This window comes from Ptychodera flava, chromosome 4 (genome assembly GCF_041260155.1).
Source record: "Ptychodera flava strain L36383 chromosome 4, AS_Pfla_20210202, whole genome shotgun sequence".
In the NCBI taxonomy this organism is placed as follows: domain Eukaryota; kingdom Metazoa; phylum Hemichordata; class Enteropneusta; family Ptychoderidae; genus Ptychodera; species Ptychodera flava.
In genome coordinates this window covers 5311847-5332238 of record NC_091931.1, presented here as the reverse complement: position 1 = coordinate 5332238, position 20392 = coordinate 5311847, and the positions used below count along the sequence as shown (strand labels likewise).

Genomic DNA, 20392 nt, shown 5'->3' with positions numbered 1-20392 from the left:
TCTCCCCAGAAATTTCTGAAACAGGATCGACTAATTTGCATAACAATAACTATGTAAATGTTATGTTAATTATGCAATACACACATCACTCCATAGCATCAGAAAAAATCCCACAATAAAAAGATAAACTAAAATCTTTTATGCCCTTTAAGCACTTCATATATTACATCCATATTTTCATTCAAAGTCTTCCAGTTCTCTCTAGAATAACATTCAAAATCAGACATTTTATGTGATCCTCTGGTACTACATGTTTGTCTGTTGCCAGATTGCTAAAACCATGGACGTCTTTTTAAACGTCCATGGCAAAACAGTTACACGGACAAGTTCATACAGGACTGAATATTGCACTTATGAACTGAATTTGGAGTCAGCAGAGCATGCCTGCAGAGAAATATGTTGACTTTAAAACTCAATTCATAATAAAGAGAAGCCCGTAAATATTGATACCGGGTATTTTCAAGAACAAGATTTGAAATTGCATCGACTTCTACTTCGACAAACGTACGAAACTTTGACAACTGCGCGGTGTCGGCCACCATACATTGTTTGGAGCACACTTGAACACTCGCGACCTTTGAACCTATACTGTATACCCTAACCGTACATACATACATAGCTGCTGTATTCAGATGATCAAACGAATGATTATTTTCGCTCATGCAGTTCCGTTTTATTTCATTTCATGGTGCCTTGAATATTGTAAAACGGGTCATTGGTTTTGAAACTGGATCAAGTGCAACTGTTTCTCAAAGTCAATCGAATGAATCCATGCAAGTTACGAATGCGTGACACGGGGTGACACACATGGCTTCAATGTCATGTTGACGTACACAGATCTCAAAATGGCTAACAAGCGTGCAAACTCGGACACGCAACGATCTGAACACACGGCAGTACCATACATTTTTGCATCTGATGTTTGTCTCATCTGATGTTTGTCTCAACCAATCGTAAGATTTCAGCCACTTCTGATCGAAATCACTCTTCCTGACCTTCGGATCCTTACCAGTGCAAGACATTGGTGGCAACGGCAGTTCAACCAGTTGCCTATACATGTAGATGCTTTGACCACCTCCATGCTTTGACTGAGTGCCCGCTGGCAAAGATGCAACACCAAGCCTTTCGTTGAGTATACTCCATGTCCGTTGTATAAAATGGCCGTTGTCTGTACGATCGGCAGTAACACATTTCATGCTTTTTGAATTTAAGTTTCATCGGTCTTAGCCGATGTTCATTTGCACTACGGCCGGCCCATGTATTCCCCTCACAGACAAACGTGACTTTGGTGCTTTGCACCTGATAATCCTGCCTCGTTGTGTGTGAAACACCTAAAGCATGGACATGAAAGGAGAACAGTCTAACCATTTCACACATTTTGGCGATGGAATAAACCTTTTAATCATCTGGCACGTCGTGTTATCGCCACATTAGAACCGTTTTACACTTGATACGCTCGCTGAAATAAAAGTGACAAAATCGCCCCCGAGAAACAATAGGTCATCAGCCACATTTAAAGAGTATCAGCAGACATAAAACAGGATCGGCATGAAAAATAAAGGATCGGGCGAAAAAATAAAGGATCCGGGATAAAAAAATAAAGGTTTAGGGCCTATCCTGTTGAACGGCCTGGGGAGAACACTGCTTCAACTATCATAACAGCTTGATGCAGAAACAGAGCATTATGACAGCAAGGAAATGCAGTGTTAAAACAAATTAAATGATGAACTACATTGAGTTAAATGCAAGAGCAGTGTAAACGTTCAGAATATTGTCTTAGATTAGAGCAAGATTAGAGCATTTGGCCTGCCCTTTACCAAATCACAGCTGTCACTTTTTGTTATCTGCATTGCTTCCACTACCACTGCCGAGTATGCATCCTTTGTATCCTTCGCATCAACACTGCTCGGTCCTGGGCACCAAATTTCTCTTTGATGACAATTGCCGCATAAGATTCTGCTTTCTGTTTTTATCAATGCTAAAAAAGCGTTTAATGCTTTAATACATGAATGTAGATGTAATATAATAGCAATAACCCCCTTTGCAGGAGGGTATACACTTGGTTTAGGTACAATTCACTCCATACAGCACCCACCTAGCAACTTGTGCTACTGTTGCACATTTTACCCAAATCTCATATATACCATGCAGCTGGGATTATTTCCTAAGTGATAATAATTTGACACCTTAAACAGGAACTGCCCCTATAAAAGAGGATTATCGTAAGTCTATGCAAATGTAAAAAAGCCATGCTAATAATTGGATGTGCCGTGTTTGGTCCCAGAATCCCATAATTTTGCCATGTTTCAGGAGTTCATTGTCATTGAATCTTGCATGTGATTTCTGTGAATATATAGCGACTGCTCTTGAGTTGAAAATAAACTGAAAAAATGTTCCGTTTTTTGTCGGAGAACACATATGTTTCAAAATGTGTTCCCTGTACAACCATTTAACCCCTCTTTGCATATGTCCCGAAAGTGCCCATCATGATTATTCAAATTTATCAGACGGTCAAAGCAGTGCTATGAGAATTCAAAAACTCCCGCCCAGGGTATGCAAATGGCTGCTGCATCAATATTAACTTCCCGTTTAACCTTATCCTTCCATGTTCATATTTCACCTTCAGATCAAGTTGATTAAAACCAGTGAGGCATAAATTACATGTTCCATACATGTACATGTTGCATTTTAACAAAGACTTGAACATTTGAAAACAGCCATACTGAAAGCACAATTTTTACTGATTTAACTCCCTTTATTAAACATACCTTATTGAGAAGGTGAAAACGTGTGAGCTTTGGCTTAAAGACACTTTTACTGACTTAGCAAATGGTGAAGTGACAGATCTTGCAGGATATTGGTTAAAGCACACCTGCAGTGTTAGCCTCCCAGTAAGGTACATATACCGGTACACAGTACATGTACATGTAGGGTATTTTTTGTACCCAGCTTTCATTGCAGACACTCAATGTGCAGCTGTTTTGTGCCAAAAGAGAAATTAGGCAACTATGATTTGAAAATCACATTGCAATTGCAAAGATTTTAAAATTGTAAGACATCTTCATGAAATGGATTTTACTTTGCCATAGGTGAAAACAGAAAGCCTAGACATATGGATTGCTTTGTCTCCTTCTAAAAAGAACAGAGCGTAATGTTCCAGTGAAACTAGTTTCTTTTGTTATGTATTCCATTCCAGGGCTCGAAATTAGCTTTTTTACTTGGTAATCCAATAAGACAACTGTTAACCCTTTCAGGCCTAAACCCCTATATATAGAGGTAGCTCTGATAAGTTACAAGAAAGTCAGGCCTGAAAAGTTTAATGAAATAAGTAGCAAAAAAAAAATCTGGTAGTCTGCTTTTACCCAATATTACTTATTTTATATTGTATATGAGTCTTTCACAGTAAAGCGCAACATTGACATTCCCAATTTTGGAGCTCTAGCTTTTTCAATGATAACAGCATTCACACAGAATGATATTATTTTTAGTAAGTACTACATATGAACATATATAAAAAATAATATTAAAGCTGTATGTCCAGCTCAACAAAAATTATAGATTTTTATCTTTGTAAATATGGCCTCTATTTGCTCACCATTTTGTGACATTTTGTACCCCTGTAACATTAGGAAGGGATATTTACAATATTTATACCATTTGAAGTGATTTCAAATGCAAAGTAGTAATGTATTATAAGCAATTACGAACTAAATTTATTCTTAGAAAAAAAGCACTAGGGAAAGGGCAAATATTATGCCAAAAATATTGCTAACACGTGTAACAATGTCTGTCCAACTCTATGCGAATTGATAATATGAGAACAATAAATATAGTGAAGGCTGTAAGCTGCAACAAACCACTCATACATTTGACTAACAATGAAATCTTCCACTATGTAACATTCTTTATTCTGTCTTTATTGAAGCTTGGGTTCTCTTGCAGTTAAAAATATTTCTGGAAGGCGTGTGTCCACATGTTACACGTGTTAACTCATTTCCAAAATCAAGATTTAAAAAAAATTCTTTTGGTATACATTGCTGAAATTTTGTCATTTGAGGGTGCCCTAAAGTTCATGTTTATGGCGCAATTGAATATAAACCGATGGCCACCATTACAGAGAGCACCTGAATGGCAGGATGTGTGTCCTCTTTGTTACACGCGTTACCGGTGTTACACGCGTGGAAGTAATTGTAGTTTAATTAAATACTGGATAGAATAATGTTAATTTGTTTTTTAGTGTGACAATTCTATCTGTATCAGAAAGTTACTGAAAGCTTTCTTTACAACTATTGATGCACCTTAGATGCCCATATCGTTTATGAACGAATTGGACAGAACTGATGATGTGTGTCCAATGTTACATACGTTATCCCATAGACAATACAGGGGTCTTCCCTCTGTTGTCTATATGGTTATCCACAGAGCCAATTTATAACAATTCACATCATAATTCTGAGGTATTTAACTTCGTCATGACATATACATATATAAATCAATCAAGTACATTTATTCAGAATGGAACACACACAATTTGTGTATAAAGCCAATCCAGTGTCTGTATATGTTACATACGTTGCCAGTTGCCATAACGTTGCATCAGATATCCTCCTCTTCTGATAATATTAAGATTAAACATCTTCTGAAGTGTGTTTCTAGTTCTTGTAGACTAATGGGTTTCTTTCAAACTTGGCACAGGGATGATAATGGGATACATGTGATCAAATACAATACAATGTCATGTCTGTCCATGTTACACGCGTTACTGTTGCCGCGACAATTTGCCCTCCTATTATTTATTATTTATCTTAAAAAAAATATTTTTAGATGACACACCTGTAGTACTGTCCACCCACTCAACTTTTAGATTCAGATTAATAAATTTAATTTTTGACCTTATTGTCACAAAGTGGTTGCACTTTACTGTGGAATGACTCATATCATTGTTATTTCTGACACCTACAAACATCAACTCTAACATTATCTCTCATGTAGTTTAATTTTCATCAAGTCAACAAGGCAACAAAGTGACTGTGCATGAAGCAGTTTCAAGCCAAAATGTGGCACAAAACTATACCACATAGTAGTCAATTTCTTTTTATGTAGGCTAATCAAACAGTGTTAAGCTATTATATTTGAGATGACTCCTCCATATACTGTCTTTTTACCGCTCTGCATGGCCAAAGAAGATTCACCATGAATAAATTACAGCTGATAATCAATAATAATAATAATGTTCAAATTTCACACTGTTTAGACACAATCACTGACCAATATTTTGAATAAGTCTGCAAGCCAGCTTGGAGCCAACTCTCCCTATTCAGTACACTAGTGTTGTTGTCTCTCAATCTTTTACAAATTAGTTGTGAAGAGCATGCTATTGATGTTGTATCACTTTTATTAACATGATAATTTATGAGAAAATGTGTAGTACATTTTTTTTTTGGAATTCTATTAACTTTTAAGTAAGGTTTTCAAAGTCCCACTGTCTAGAGGATAATCTGACAAGGAAAGAGATGTTTGGGATCTTTCATCTCGTCTTTATTGAAGATTGCATAAAAATTCCAAGTAATAACTTGTTTTTTATCATCAAGGAAGGTGACTTTTTCTTTATCTCTCGATAATCAGACCTTTGACTGGATAGTTGGTTCAGTTAGTGAGAGAGAAATGAAAAGCAGGAAAATCCTTTGTATACCTCCACTTTATGACAAAGTTATGTTCACACAGTTTACACATTTTTTTAGAAAGACAAATGGCTTACAAGTGCTATACAGAGCAAGCTTCACTTTTGATTTTAGTTTTGAACTTTTGGAAGTTAGACTATTACTATGTTTAACCCTTTTCCTGCAAAGTTCATATTTCACCATCAGTTCAAGTTCATTACATGTAAAACTAGTGAAGCACAATATGTCCCATTTGGTGCATTTTAACAAAAATTGAACTTTTGAAGGCTCTTGAAATCAGATACTGTACACATGATTTTTATGGACTAAAGCTGTTTGAACAGACCAAGCAAAATGGGTGGAAATACCCGGTAGATATAGATTTGGCTCAATGATGGGCTCAATGATGGGGCTGATGGGGAAAGTGATACTGTCTGGCAGGAAAATGGTTAACTGTTTAGGGCTTTTTAATTGATTGCACTTCTGTATTCAAATCAAATTTGTGATGGTGTGAGAAACAAAAAAATGTGCCATGATATTCTTCTGGCATGTTTCGGATATTCATTTGAGTTTTTAAATCGAAATTGTACAAGTTGATTATTGGCTGTATTCCCTATGATACCCCAACTGTGATAATGGTGATTACGACTAGAAGTTTCACAGAGCAAAGTAGAACTGAAGAAAATGAAGTTGTTAAGAAATGAGTCTGTCCGCTTGAAAGAATATGAACAGGATAGGAATTCTTGTAAATTTAGTCATGAATACCTGTCTGTTTAAAGCTGCCCCTTATTCTTGCAGGTTTACATTTCTTTCTCCTTAGTGAATGTGACATTACAGATGTTCATAACCATGGCAGTAACCATCATCACTTTGAAAAATAAGTGCCACTAGTTTTTATGTCATTTTGTACAGTGTTACCGGTAATTAACCCTCAAGTATTCCCATTGTTCATACCACTGATTGAAAGAGACTGAAAACTAGGCAAGGTTTTTATTTAGCCTTGCTTTTCATTGTCCAGGGGCCATGAAGTGTTTATCATAAATCTTTTCTCTGAAGTGTATTTATTCTTCAAAGAATGTTAAAAACATGACATTGTGTGAATTATAGCTGATACGATGACCCTCACATCTACATGCACTATACCATAGCTATAGGTCACTTAAGAAAAAAAGATGGGAAAGAAGTAAGGGTGTCACATTCTCAATCATTGTTTTTCTATGAGATGAAAGAATATTCCAATATTTTGGCTTTTGTAGGGTATACCAAACTGAGGTCTGCCAGCCAAGATGACCCAAGGAAGGGACATCGTGTATCCACCAGGAGTGAAAGAAATTTCACCCAATCTATCCAAGGATGAACTCATCAAAAGACTAAAGGTAATTAAATTATGCAAATCTCCGAAATTTCCTCTCAGAAGCAGCAAGGACTCTTAACATTATCGTAAAAATGCTTCTGAGATCAGAATTTCTCACAATGCTTTGTAACAAATACTTTGCATCAGTCTTCAGAACCGTTTTTCTTGATTATTAGAATAACAACTTTATGTCACCATGGTTACAAGTCTTTGATGAACATTTCAAGTCCAGTTGTTACTGTATTTTGAAATGGACCATACTCCATGTGGCAGATGAATCATAGAAAATATCTTATTGTTTTAAACTGGAATGAATAGCTGTAGCCTGCACATGAAAGCTAGACATGAACTCTCAAGAGCCTTGAACGTTTCATTTCATGAAAACAAAAAAATTTCAAAATGATGACAACTTTGTTGGGATACAGGTGGATGCTAGAGTATAAGAATTCTTTACCAAGAATTTTTTATCAAAGTAAAGAAAGAATTGTTTCAGTTTTTGTGATTTTCCAAATCACTAAATCCTGACACCTTGCATTTGTTACAAGTGTGCATGGAATATATGAAAGATATTTACAACACAAACACATGCAATTCCTTTTAATAAATTTTGTATACAGCATATTTAAAATCAGTGCAGTGAAATTTTCACACTGAAAATCCTAACACCATAATGTTGGTATATTTACATCTCTTATTCTTGTGGCTTGTTTATTTCAGACACTGGCTAGATTTTTCCAAGATATGGATCAGGAAGAAGAAAAAGACCAGTATGAGCCTCTTGCTTTGTATTTGGTCGATGAGTTCTTTCTATCACACGCCAGTAAAGATGTAAGACTATTGGTTGCCTGTTGTTTAGCTGACATATTCCGTGTCTTTGCACCAGAAGCTCCCTACAAGAGTGCTGAAGAACTGAAGGTATAAAATGGGAAATGTCCTTTTAGTAAAAACACAAATTTGCATATCAGTTTATTTTTGCTTGCATTCCAATATGATTGCTAGACAGCATTAGTACTCACTTTCATTAAAATGTAAACAGCAGTTACCTGTACAGTGTTGTAACCAGGATGCACCCTTGCGACAATGTACCCCGTTGTCCCACCGGGCACTCATGACTTAACTGTGTTGGATGTAGACTGTAAGTAACATGGAATACTGATGATGGCCTTTGTTTTGCATGAATATTTTGAGGCTGATATTTACTTTCTTTTTGAGCTGTGATTATAAATGCTGCACTTGATATCAAAACATGCTTGTAGTCCGACTGAGATCTGATTGGAGGCAGATATGATATACTGTTCCAATTACTGAAATTCAAGCATAGCGACAGATTCCCAGTAGCTTTAATTTTGTTTTTTGAAACTAATTTGTAATGAAAATGATACAAGATTTGATTGACAACTGATGCATGTTGTCCCAAAAATGTGCAAAATGTCCCCAAAAATAAACTGTAGCGGGACACTCTGTCCCCAGGTTTGAAAATCCTGGCTGCAACACTGCAGTCTGTACATTTAGCTTTTTGCAAACCAGTTTTACAAGGATAGTGGATATTGGCATTTATAAAACTTTTGCTGTGTGCTACAACATGGTAGACAGGCAACAAGATGATTTTACATTTTTCGTGTCCATAGCCACAGTTCAGACATGCTACTGTTTCCAAGCCTCCCCATCAATGGTTCCACTGCAGAATAAAAAGGAAGCAAGGTGTTCTACACACTGATTAGGGCCAGAGATCACAAACACATATGAAAATACACATATTTCTATGCATGTTGGTGCACATGGTTTTATACTGTGTTTCATTTGAATTCCAGGTTTGACCAATTGAATTTATTGGAGTCAGAAAAAAATGTAGAGACAAGGTTACCTTGCTTTCCAGAAATTCATGATCTGTCTTGGAAAATCCAAAAATTTTGTGCGAGGAAGAGTGTACTGACTTTGACTTTCTTCATCTCTTTAGACCATGTAGGCATTGTCTTATTACATGTTTGTTTTTTTTGTCACAGAATATTTTCCAGTTTTTAACCAAGCAGTTGAGAGGGCTAGACAACACTAATGGTCCATTCTGGAAACGTTACTTCTACTTGTTGGAAAATTTAGCAATGGTTAAATCGTACAACATCTGTATGGAATTGGAAGATTCAAGTGAGATCTTCACTGATCTCTTCAGGACATTCTTTACCATTATCAAGTAAGAATAAGTCCTGCGTCATTTTCCTTCCGCTGTGTAAGCAAGAAAACACACCCAGCGACAGTATGCCACAAGATTTTGACCAGTTCATGACATATATGCACAAGGGATAGCAAGTGCATGTATGGAGTGAACTGATCAAAATCTCAATATACTCAATATACCCAATGTTAAGGTGTTTTATTACTATTATATCATAAAAGTATATTGAAATTATGTTGGAAAGCGTCAAAATAGCGTCTCTAGCTTAGAGCTTGTGCATGTTCTGTGCTACATCACGAATACTAGCATGGTTATTTTCACATCTCGACCAATCAGATCACTGTTTTTGCGCCATCAATGGACTGGTAGGATATGTAATATATGATAACAACATTCTAAAAGTAGTTTTTAGGATTCATTAACCCTTTCACCCCAGTTTCCTGTGTACAGGTCCAACTTTACCAAAGAAAACAATGGATTTGGGACAAACCATGGTGGTGAAAGGGTTAAATGTGTTTAGTTTACATGCATTGATTGTATTAGTGTTCTGTTTTCCTTGTAAATATTCATTGGCAGCCTTTGTATGCGCCAGGAAAAGTCCCAGAATTGTTTGTGTCTCGGAAACTATAGGGAATACTTCTCAAATTATTAAGAAAATAAATCATATGTGTAACTGTCAAATGTGATACAACCAATATTGCATGGAAGATTTCTGTATGTCTGTTACAAGTGCACAATATATATCAAAGTTATCCTTTTGAATCCAAATTCGTAAGCTTTGAAAAAACCTGCGCTGCACTGAAATTCTTTGAATTTTGGTTATGTTGCTTGATCAGACCCTTATTTATTTAAACTGTTCATTGCCTTTTCATTTGATGACAGTGATAGTCACAGTCCAAAGGTGAAGAATTTCATGCTGGATGTGATGTGTCCACTGATTATGGAGAATGATTCTGTAGCACAAGATTTGCTTGATGCTATCTTGATCAACTTAGTGGACCCTCACAAGGTAAGACATAAATATCAAAGTCAAGTGACCCCTATGAACTTGCGTTAGCTTGAATTCATTTTGGATCCCTCTGAGTGCCATGCAAATTTTTTTTAGTTTTGTAAAAACTTCTCAAGAGAGAACAGATAACTACAAAACATGTCTTTTTACCAAGCATTCTTTTTAGCGAATTTAGCTAAGTCTGTCAATTCCGTGATTTTCAATGCCACTAATTTAAACTTTTACCTATATTCACTGTGGTTAGGATGTCTTAGCTAAATTTGGAAACCAGCTGATCACAATGAAAATCCAAAAACTGCAAAAAACCATGCAGCTAATTCAAAGTGTTATACAGTATTAGACACTGACTCTTGACTCATTTAGTTTCGCACTCTTGTCCTCTGGATAAGGATGCCTAATTGATGTGTTTACCTCTGCCAATGTTTGAAGTTGTCTTTGTCAGTTTGTCAATGGTAGTAAGTACATCCCACTTTGACTGACTTTTTTCTCAATTTTTAAATTCACAACAACACATATTTATTTGAATTTCAGAGGGATAACCCCAATGCCTACAATCTGTGTACAGACCTTATCAAAAGGACTGCAGTTGCTTTGGAGCCTTTCCTACAAGGGGTGAGTAATATCTAATAGTTTTGTATCATTAACAATCAGCATGAATTACTATTACTTTACGTTGACCCAAGGTGATTACCGTTTACTAGCTAAACAATTTTGAAAAACTTCATTTCCTAGTCACAAAAGCAAATCAACCATCTTAAGGCACTATATGTGTCCAAAATGTTCTTAAAAAGTTTTCTTTTTTCCACAGTTCTTCAACAACATGTTGATTCTAGGGAGAACATCTGAAAGCGATGTATCTGGTCACCTGTATGAACTGGTGTATGAACTCAACATGATTTCCAACAGTGTATTGCTTTCTGTCTTACCACAGCTTGAACTTAAACTCAAGGTGAGACAAGCCATGTTTGTTCCTGTCTATTTACATGAATTTATGAAATTAAAAATTGTCAAGTTTTTCATCCATCTTGACTTCCACCACCCCTGAAAACTTATGTCAAAGCCAGCGACCTAAAGTTTGTCCAAGGCACTGGCACTGCAAGATGTTTTACACAGGCAAAACATTTACCAACATAAATACATGTCTTCCAATGCGTACGTACAAAAGCTGTTAATTAGAAGAGCTTGTCAAAATTTGTGTATTCGATTATGGAAGTGCCCCTCTCTCATTGGAGTATGGCATGTCATGGTTGCTTTGACTTGATATTTTTGGCCAACAAGTGCTCCATGTTCTGTAAAGCAGGCCATTATGCTTTCAGAGATAGGAACAATATTTTAACCTGTAGCTGCAGTAGAAACATTTGTAACAGCAACAGTGATTTTGAAGTATTTCTAGGGACTTGTATATCACCACAGCAACTGATTCTATGTGTTATTCAGAGGGTCACAAAGACTTTCAGTGTAATATATTTAACAACTGCGTATGATCTCCTCATAGACAAATGATGAAAATGAACGACTTGCCGTTACCAAGTTACTGGGTAAAATGTTTTCAGACAGGGATTCTGACCTTGCCATGCAGAATAAACCACTCTGGAACTGCTTTCTTGGCCGGTAAGTTCAATTCTTCCGGTATTTCAAATCAATTTTTTATCAGCTAGGTCTATATATTTCTATTTCATGATTCTCCAAGCATTTTTGTTTGCCTTAGCATGTTTTGTTAAAATGGAATGGGAAGCTTGAAAATGCTTTAACTGCAGTTATTGTGTATCTTCACTGTTGAACTATAGAAATAGCTTTAGTCATCAGTTGGAGTCTTAATTTAAAAAGTCTATGTTGGCAGGACATCTTCACTCCTTTGATAGCACACAAAACAATAATATAGAGGTTTTACCCTGACATGATTGACATGACCTGACGTGTTTAAAAACAAATAAACAAAACCCCATGTTCAACACTTACAGAAATGTAATTGAAATACTTGAAAGAGTAACATTGAATCAAATCTCTTCAAAACATTGTCAACCGCTGAAGTTAAACAATTTAAGCGATAATTAGTGCCATGATTGCACCGTACTCATGCCTGAGGTCTTAGAAATGAATCATAAATGTTCTTTGTCCAAATTATTGCCAAAATGGTAAGTTTTTCATAAGAGGAGTTCATTTCAGTGTATTTAAATGTCATCATCCTGCTTGAATTCTGTATTATCCTGCACAAATTTTGTGTGATAGTGTTTACACACAGGTATATCCATTGTCATTTACCTGACACACTGTTCAGTATCAAGGACTGTTCAATGTCATAGGAGATGTTTGTGCTCAGTTCTTTGTCAGAAAAAACAAAACAAAACAGATTGAATAACATTTTAAAGGTATAACATTTGATATGCATAGAGGTGTGACATTAAAATTATTACAGACAGAAAATGCACATGTACTTGCAGAGCAGCAGGAGATTATCTGCTCTTCTTCTGACTTTGAGAAATTTGTTACCTGACTCTAGCCTTCCTCAAAATATTCCCATATATTATCACCATTCTATGTAATTAATTGTTTCACTCCAAATTCTGATAACAAATGAAATGATCTCCTTTACCATCTTGCAGGTTTGCTGATGTCAGCATACCTATCCGTACTGAATGTGTGAAATATGCACAGTATTTCATTCTCTACCACCATGGCTTATTCAGTGATATCAAGGGTAAGTATTGTTTTTGACTGTACTACTGGTGACTTTTTCAATACTTACAATACTCTAAAACCACGCTAAAGAATTCTAGACATATGCAGTACATGGAGTGCTTATGTGATCATGACATACATGGATGCTGTTGTTGTGAAAATGTCTATCTCATAAGGAGAACTTGTTAAATAAATTGAACCATCATTTCAGTGTAATTTGATTAAGTTACACTTCATTTCCTTTCAGAGCGTCTGAAGGAACGGCTGCATGACATTGATGAGAATGTACGACATGAAGCAGTCAGTGCTATCGTATCTGCTGCTAAAAAAGATGTGACAGCAGTCAGCAATGAACTGTTGGACCTAGTCAAAGAACGCATGCTAGACAAACGGGTAAGTTTGTACCACTGGTCATAAGTCAAAGTGTTTGACAGTAGTTATTATGAAAAAAAAAAACGTGTTTTCACTCAGCCAGTATTTTACTGGTTAATTTTGTGCGTCTCTGTAGCATTGCACTTTGATAAGCAACCCAAACCCTTTTGTGCAACCACCAGTATATTAACCTCAGTTGCCAAGACAACTTATCAAGCATTGATGGTAGTCATGCAACACAGAGGGCGCTATCATATGACCTCAAGTCACACGTATTTTGTGTGCTTTGCTTGGTGTACTGGTATAAAATGATCTGATAATAGTAATTAGTTTTACTGCAGAGTATTTGTTAGCAATAATAGAATTATTGGCACCCCTGTTGCCTTCCGATTCCAAATTCATGTGTTTAGAAGTTCAAATTTCTCTCTTTTGAAAGAACTTTTTCCTTTTAAAAATGAACAGTGGAAGATTCGCAAAGAGGCAACTCTTGGGTTGGCTCATATTTACAAGAAAGCTGTGAACAATCCAGACCTTGCCTCTTCTGATATCAATCGTGTCACATGGATCAGAGACAAGATTCTTCATATATACTACCAACAACTGTTAGAAGACAAGTAAGAATTTTTACATTGTTATACGATGTTATGTCATACATTATGAATGCTACAAATGTCTTCAGGCTTTGAGGAAGTAATAAGTCCTGAATGAGATTGGTGAGCAAATCCACTAGCCTGAGTTCAAGGACTTGCAGTTTTTACCACTGGGCAAGTAATTTTTGGTGCCTACTAGCCCAACGGGCCAGCGGAAACTATGACAATAGCAAATTCAATTGGCATCAAACAACATAGAGAACGGTATTACCCAAAAGCAAAATGAAAACAGATTGTTTCTGAGCCTGTCTGACATAAAATTTTAAACTCAGGTTCAAAATCAAAGAACGTGTGAAATTCTTGGATGAAGTTAAAAGAGTTCTGAGAAATTACAGCATCTATGTAAAAATTCAACTGATGTGGGTCCAGTACATGTATTACATGTATCCAGAGTGAATAAGCCTTTGCAGCATGCAAAAACCACAGACCTTTCAGAGATCAAAATAAAATTAATATGGCGGTGAAATTTTTTGAAGTCACTGGTGAAATTCTTTGAATAAAAAGATAATTCATTTGAATCATGCTGTGAGTGATGAAATTGCTTTTGTCAAGAGAGAAAATCAATAACCGTTGTGATGTTGAGTTAACAGGACTGGCATGGCAGGTATGGTAGATATGACATTAAAAGGACTCTTCTATCAGGGAAGACGGAATGAGGATTAAAAATACTTGAAAGAAGTTCAGCTTTATTTACTGTTCTATCCCTTGAAATTCCATTCTACATTATTTTGTCTTCCTTTATTGCTTTCTTTCATCAATAAGGTAATGTTATCAAACCTAATGAGTTTGTACACCTTCCTGATATTCACTACACTCCTTACAAGAAATAGTCACCTCACCATAGGCTTCCATGCTTTTCATACAACACATAGAGTACCTTAGTCAACTACCATGCCTCTGGACATCACAATCAACACCACTTGGAGGCAATGCTTTTTTGTGTGTTTTTGTTGTAGTTTCGTTTATTTCTGCAATAATTACATGGGGTATCAAGGAACAATGCTTCTAATGCATTGGGTCATTGAGGTCACTGAGATATTCACATGGAGGTAGTAGGGAATCATAGAAGTATCACAATACAGTCATATCATGTATGCATGCAAGAACAGTCATGCACCACGCTGATAAGAACTGATTGGTATCTTGCTATAGTTTTTGGTTCACAAGCTTTGTTAATCCAGACAAATACCACGCCAAACGCAACTTTTTCCTCACATTTTGCAGTTCTAGAGCAGGCAGTGAAACCATGAACTTCACAAAATTTAACAAGTCATGGCGGGTTTAATATTTTTTGCTACTAGCCCAGGAGCCATTGAGTCAAAAAATGATTTGCTCACCCCTGGAATTCTTTGATTGTGTTAGTAATGTCAATGAAATTACAAGATAAATATCAGCTGATTCTTATTAGTAGACTAATATTATGTTTAGAAATAGTGATGAATTATTTTGAAAAAACTGATGGACAGCATGAACAGAATTGTCAACTTACAGAAATTTCCAATGTGATGATTTGTTGAAACCTGCATTTTTCAAAGTTTTGTGTTCATGCAGAAAATGTGGCATATTCCATATCCAATTTAATAACCAATATTCAATTTTTGAAGTCGATTATACACAAATTTCATTTGACATTGCCAGGAAACACTTCCATTCTGAATTACAGATGATAGTTTGAAAGAATGTTTACAGTGACATAGGATTTGCAAATAGCAATGTACACAGCACTTTTCAGATCCAACTTGACCTGTATTGATTTTTTGATAGTCATCGATAGGACAAACACTATGTTACATGTCTGAAATAACATGTGTGTTCTGAATTACAGATTACTTGTTGAGAGAATTTTCACTATGACCTTGGTACCATACAATCTTGAAACCAGTGACAGGATGTTGAAACTGTACCAATTGTACTCTGCCATAGATGAACATTCTGTCAGGTAAGGATTGCATCATTTTAATGCATTGAATTTTGCCATATTGTGAACTATTGATTAGCTATTCATATTAACAGCTGATTTTGATTGAAGGTATGTTTTTCCATCCCACGGATCAAACTTGTAGCTGATATGATATGTTGACAAAGATGTTCATCAGTCATTTAGCTTTCCAAGAGACATGACCCGGTATCTCATGTGTTCCCAAAGAGCCTGATGTTGAATGAGATTATAGACAAAACTGTCAAAGGTGCACACACTTTGCTCCACTTTCAGGATGAAAAATACACATAAATCCATACAAATGATACAACAAATGCATATATCTGGAACCATGCTAGATAGCCTTGATGTTTTCAACATGATATGTGAATCAGAAGAGACACACAACTCTGTTTAATGAAAATGCTATGAATCCTCCCCAAGCCAGTTTGGAATAGGAATGAGGCACATTGATAGTAACTAACTCAATTCATCCTACTTTCTTTACAGGGCAGTCAATGAAATGCTTAAAAATCAACACACTGTACGGATATTTGTACGAGAACTTGTGACCCTGATCAAGGGAGGCAACAACAGTGAAGAAACTGCTAAAGCCATTGGTTCCAAAGTGCTTGGCATAGCAAGTAAGTCTGCATATCTATAAATGGATGGGTAAACTTTGTAATTAGGTAACTTTACCTGTTGAAAAGTCTGATTGGTTTAAAATTTAAAATGTCATTAACATTTCTTTTTTTTTCTTATACAGGATGTCTACCAGATTCCTTCAAAGCGCAAGAGCACATGAAAAAACTGGCTGAAATTTTAGCTGATGATAATCATATCAGAAATCAGATGGATGTTATTGTCAGTCCAGCTTGCTCCTGTAAAAAGGCAGAACAAGCAGTGGTAGGTATTTTCTATCTTTCTGTCCCCAGTAGTACCAAACATATATTGATCGGGATCATAAAATTGATAGTCTAATCACTGTCGCTTCACAATCATTCATAGTTGACACTACAAATACTCATCTCCTGCTGACCAGCCAACACTACCTGTCTCATTGTGTTTGACATATTCCACACTGGAAAATAAGACACTGTGCGTCTTTAATAAGGATTGATACAGTTAAGCAAATAATGATGAGAGAAATGTAGATCAGAGTAAACTACACCACCATTGTGCATGAGAATTAAGCTGTCACATGTCATGTTACTGGGTGTTGAACATGTGATAGCAAAGTTTAACACTTCAGACATTAAAATCCTGAAGACTGAGTTTGATAAATTGCCAATTTTGACACAAATTTTCAAAGATCTAGTTTGTAAGGCCAAAAAAAGACTGTTTCTGGTCACTGCATGTGTCATTTCAGAACCTGCGCGTCATGTCTGTGTTTGGGGGTTACATACTCATCAGTACAGCTATCCTTGATATCCCTGTTTGCATGTCCAAAAATGCTAAAAAGAAAACGGAAGTATTATGCAGCCAGTGATAAAAGACAATAACTGTTGCATCAATAGTGCCAAACCAGCATTGCTAGGAATGAAAGAAAAGAAAGAAAAAGAAGAGAAAAAAACGTCGCTGCATCACTTTTGGTGAATGTCAAGGACCAGAAATATTTTTTTTAGGCCTAACAAACTACTTCAATCCTGTACTGTACTGTCATAACAGACAGATGGGAGAAAGTGTTAGTTACCGCTCATAGACATTTGATCACAGCACTCATGGCATTATAAATCCTCCCTTACAGAAACAAATTATGATGAAGATTGGGAATCCAAAACAGGTGACACCATTCTATGAATCTGTCAAGACATTGTTAGAACGCATTGCACCACTGATGATTGACAGCATGGCTGTAAGTGCTCTCTGCAAATTAGTACAGGATCAAATAGAAGGTGTTGGTGAAGATTTTGATGATGTCAGTGAAGAAGACACTGTGGCCAACAGAGGCATGAAGCTACTTCTGGTGAGTTGGAGATGTTACTTTGTTTGAAGTCTCTGGAACAATTTAACCTCTTCTCAAAGATGATTATATTGGTCTACTCTTATGAACACTAATGAAGTCTGCCATAATCAATAATTGAGGCTTGTTCTCAGAAGTAATAAACACTTTGTTGTTCACAAGAAAGTTGATTAAAAGTGTCTAAAAATGTATATGAATCTGTTTTGTGTTTAAATTTCATAGATGAGTCCATTTAACTTCAGCAATATGCTTTTAAACTTTCTACTAAGGTTAATTTAGCAGATAATCAAATGATTAAAGGGGAAGTTCACCAAGGATGATTTTTACATATGTGGTAGCTCTGTGGTCATTTACCCAGGAAAAACTATTTTCACCATTTATAACTCGCAGGATTTTTTACAAAAAACGATAAAATAGTACAGGAAGTTGCCCATGTAATTTGAATCATGGGAAAAAAGCTCCAAACTTGGCGCTTGCATAATTGTGATATGGAAGGGACCCATGTTTGGATGGGTATGGCCCCCAACATTGTCCTCTCACAGTAACACAATAGTAAACAGCAACACAAAATCTGACAGTGGAAAGTTTATTATAAGTGATTCATTGTTTATGCAAGGATAAACAGTATAAACAAAAATTAAGTAAATACTCACAGCCTGGTTTAAGCATGGGTGAGTGGGACAATGCCATACCCATTGGAAAATGGTCCCTTCCATATCACATTATGCAAGATCCAAGCTTGGCGCTTTTCCCATGATTCAAATTACATGGACAACTTCCTGTACTATTTCTATCTTGCAAGTTATAAATGGCAAAAATAGCTTTTCCGGGGTAAGTGACCACCAAGCTAGCACATATGTAAAAATCATCCTTGGTGAACTTCCCCTTTAATTGTATTTGTTGTGCTTCAAAACAGTAGAATATCAGGAATTTTTATGACTGTACATTTGTCTGTAGGCTCTGTCAGGGACATCTCCAGGATCCTTCAGATCAGAGGAATCTTATGGACATCTGATAAGTTTGCTGAGGAAAGAAGACATCAGTGTATCTGATAATGCTCTTCAAATCTTCACCAATGCTGGTAAAGGCATTGAAGAATCACATCCACAGATTGCATCGTAAGTTGACTTTTGTTTTCTGGCCAAGCTTTCTGAAGTTCAGGTAGACCTCAGGTTATCTACACCTACAATTTGATTGAGGATTTATTTATACATGTGACCGGGATTATATTTCCCTTGCCATGTAACTTGTAAGCTGTCTATTGAGTCTCTTAGGTATGTATCAGGTACACAGCTAAAGACTGACAGACCTGTGGCAGGATTTGACTGTAACAGGTCTGTCACATATGTGCAGCATATCTAACTGAGCAGGTATGCTGCATGATTGTCTTATCAGACCTGCAGCATACCTGTCCTGTCAGGTATGCTGCATGTCTGATAAGAAAACATGCAGCATACCTGACAGGGCAGGTATGCTGCAGGTCTGACGAGACAATCATGCAGCATACCTGACAGGGCAGGTATGCTGCAGGTTGGTGAGACAAAAATGCAGCATACCTGCCCTGTCAGGTATGCTGCAGGGCTGATGAGACAAACATGCAGCATTCCTGCCATGTCAGGTATGCTGCAGGTCTGGTGAGACAAACATGTAGCATACCTGACAGGGCAGGTATGCTGCAGGTCTGATAAACAAACTTGTAGCATACCTGACAGGGCAGGTAGGCTGCATGTTTGTCTCATCACTGCAGCATACCTGATTGTGTTTATTATAATGGTAGACCCCAGAAAAACGTGCCAGCATGTCTTTTTAGTGTCTCCACATTGCAAATGACCTAAATGCTTCCCAAATAAATAATAAATAAATACCATGGATTTATGTGTGCAGGTGCATGTGTGTTTGATTTGTTTAAAAACACATATAGACAAAGCATACTTCTTTTAGGCAAGCAGTTTTATTTGAACATTCACAAACATTAACAATAACATGAAAAGAATTACAGCTGCAAGCAGCGTTGGCAGGGCCCAAGCACTTGCAAACACTGGCAAAAGGTACCAGAATGATAATGATAATACTCAATGATAACACTCCAATGCTGATGGGTATTACAAACGATCAAATTTAAATGGTGTCGCACATTTGGTAGTTGATATTAATTTATAGGAACATTTATGAATCGAGGTCAAAGGTTGTGTGGGGCTCTTGAGGATTTTTGCAATAAAACTTGTTCCAAACTTTCTCCATGTATACCAGAATCAGACTTGTAGCTGTATTTGTTTGCGCAAAATGAGGAATGCGCATTATTAATGAGGTACAGGATATGGAGCAATGAGAGCCTTTCACTACTGATTATTACGGTAAAGGTGTAGAACTTGTGATTTAACTTATGCAAAGGTAAATATGAGGTCAGAGGTCACCGAGGTCACATGACATTTTGTCAAAAAAAATTCCTACTATTATTATCCTTTGGTCAATATACCTGACATTATTCAATTGAGAGCATCCCTCTCGCACTATGGTATAGGCCAGATAGTTTTGCTGCAGAGGTATAGAGCAGGTCAAAGGTTATTGAAAAATATGAAAAATAATGTTTTTAAATCTTCTAAAAAATGATGTGCCT

The 20392-nt window shown here is 36.4% G+C and overlaps 1 protein-coding gene across 2 annotated transcripts in view; it reads left to right on the top strand.

Moving 5' to 3' along the window:
* LOC139130753 (sister chromatid cohesion protein PDS5 homolog B-like) overlaps positions 1-20392 on the top strand; it is a 98471-nt gene that overhangs the window by 9770 nt on the left and 68309 nt on the right. For both annotated transcript variants that reach the window (XR_011551958.1, XM_070696543.1), the window contains exons 2-16: positions 6917-7036; positions 7732-7929; positions 9018-9202; positions 10067-10193; positions 10725-10805; positions 11002-11142; positions 11689-11804; positions 12797-12891; positions 13120-13265; positions 13707-13858; positions 15720-15833; positions 16323-16456; positions 16579-16718; positions 17560-17778; positions 18733-18893. Coding sequence is in view for 1 of the 2 variants with exons in the window: in XM_070696543.1 (XP_070552644.1) it covers positions 6947-7036; positions 7732-7929; positions 9018-9202; positions 10067-10193; positions 10725-10805; positions 11002-11142; positions 11689-11804; positions 12797-12891; positions 13120-13265; positions 13707-13858; positions 15720-15833; positions 16323-16456; positions 16579-16718; positions 17560-17778; positions 18733-18893 (2099 nt within the window). In the remaining variant the exon portion in view is untranslated. The remainder of the gene's footprint in view (positions 1-6916; positions 7037-7731; positions 7930-9017; positions 9203-10066; positions 10194-10724; positions 10806-11001; positions 11143-11688; positions 11805-12796; positions 12892-13119; positions 13266-13706; positions 13859-15719; positions 15834-16322; positions 16457-16578; positions 16719-17559; positions 17779-18732; positions 18894-20392) is intronic.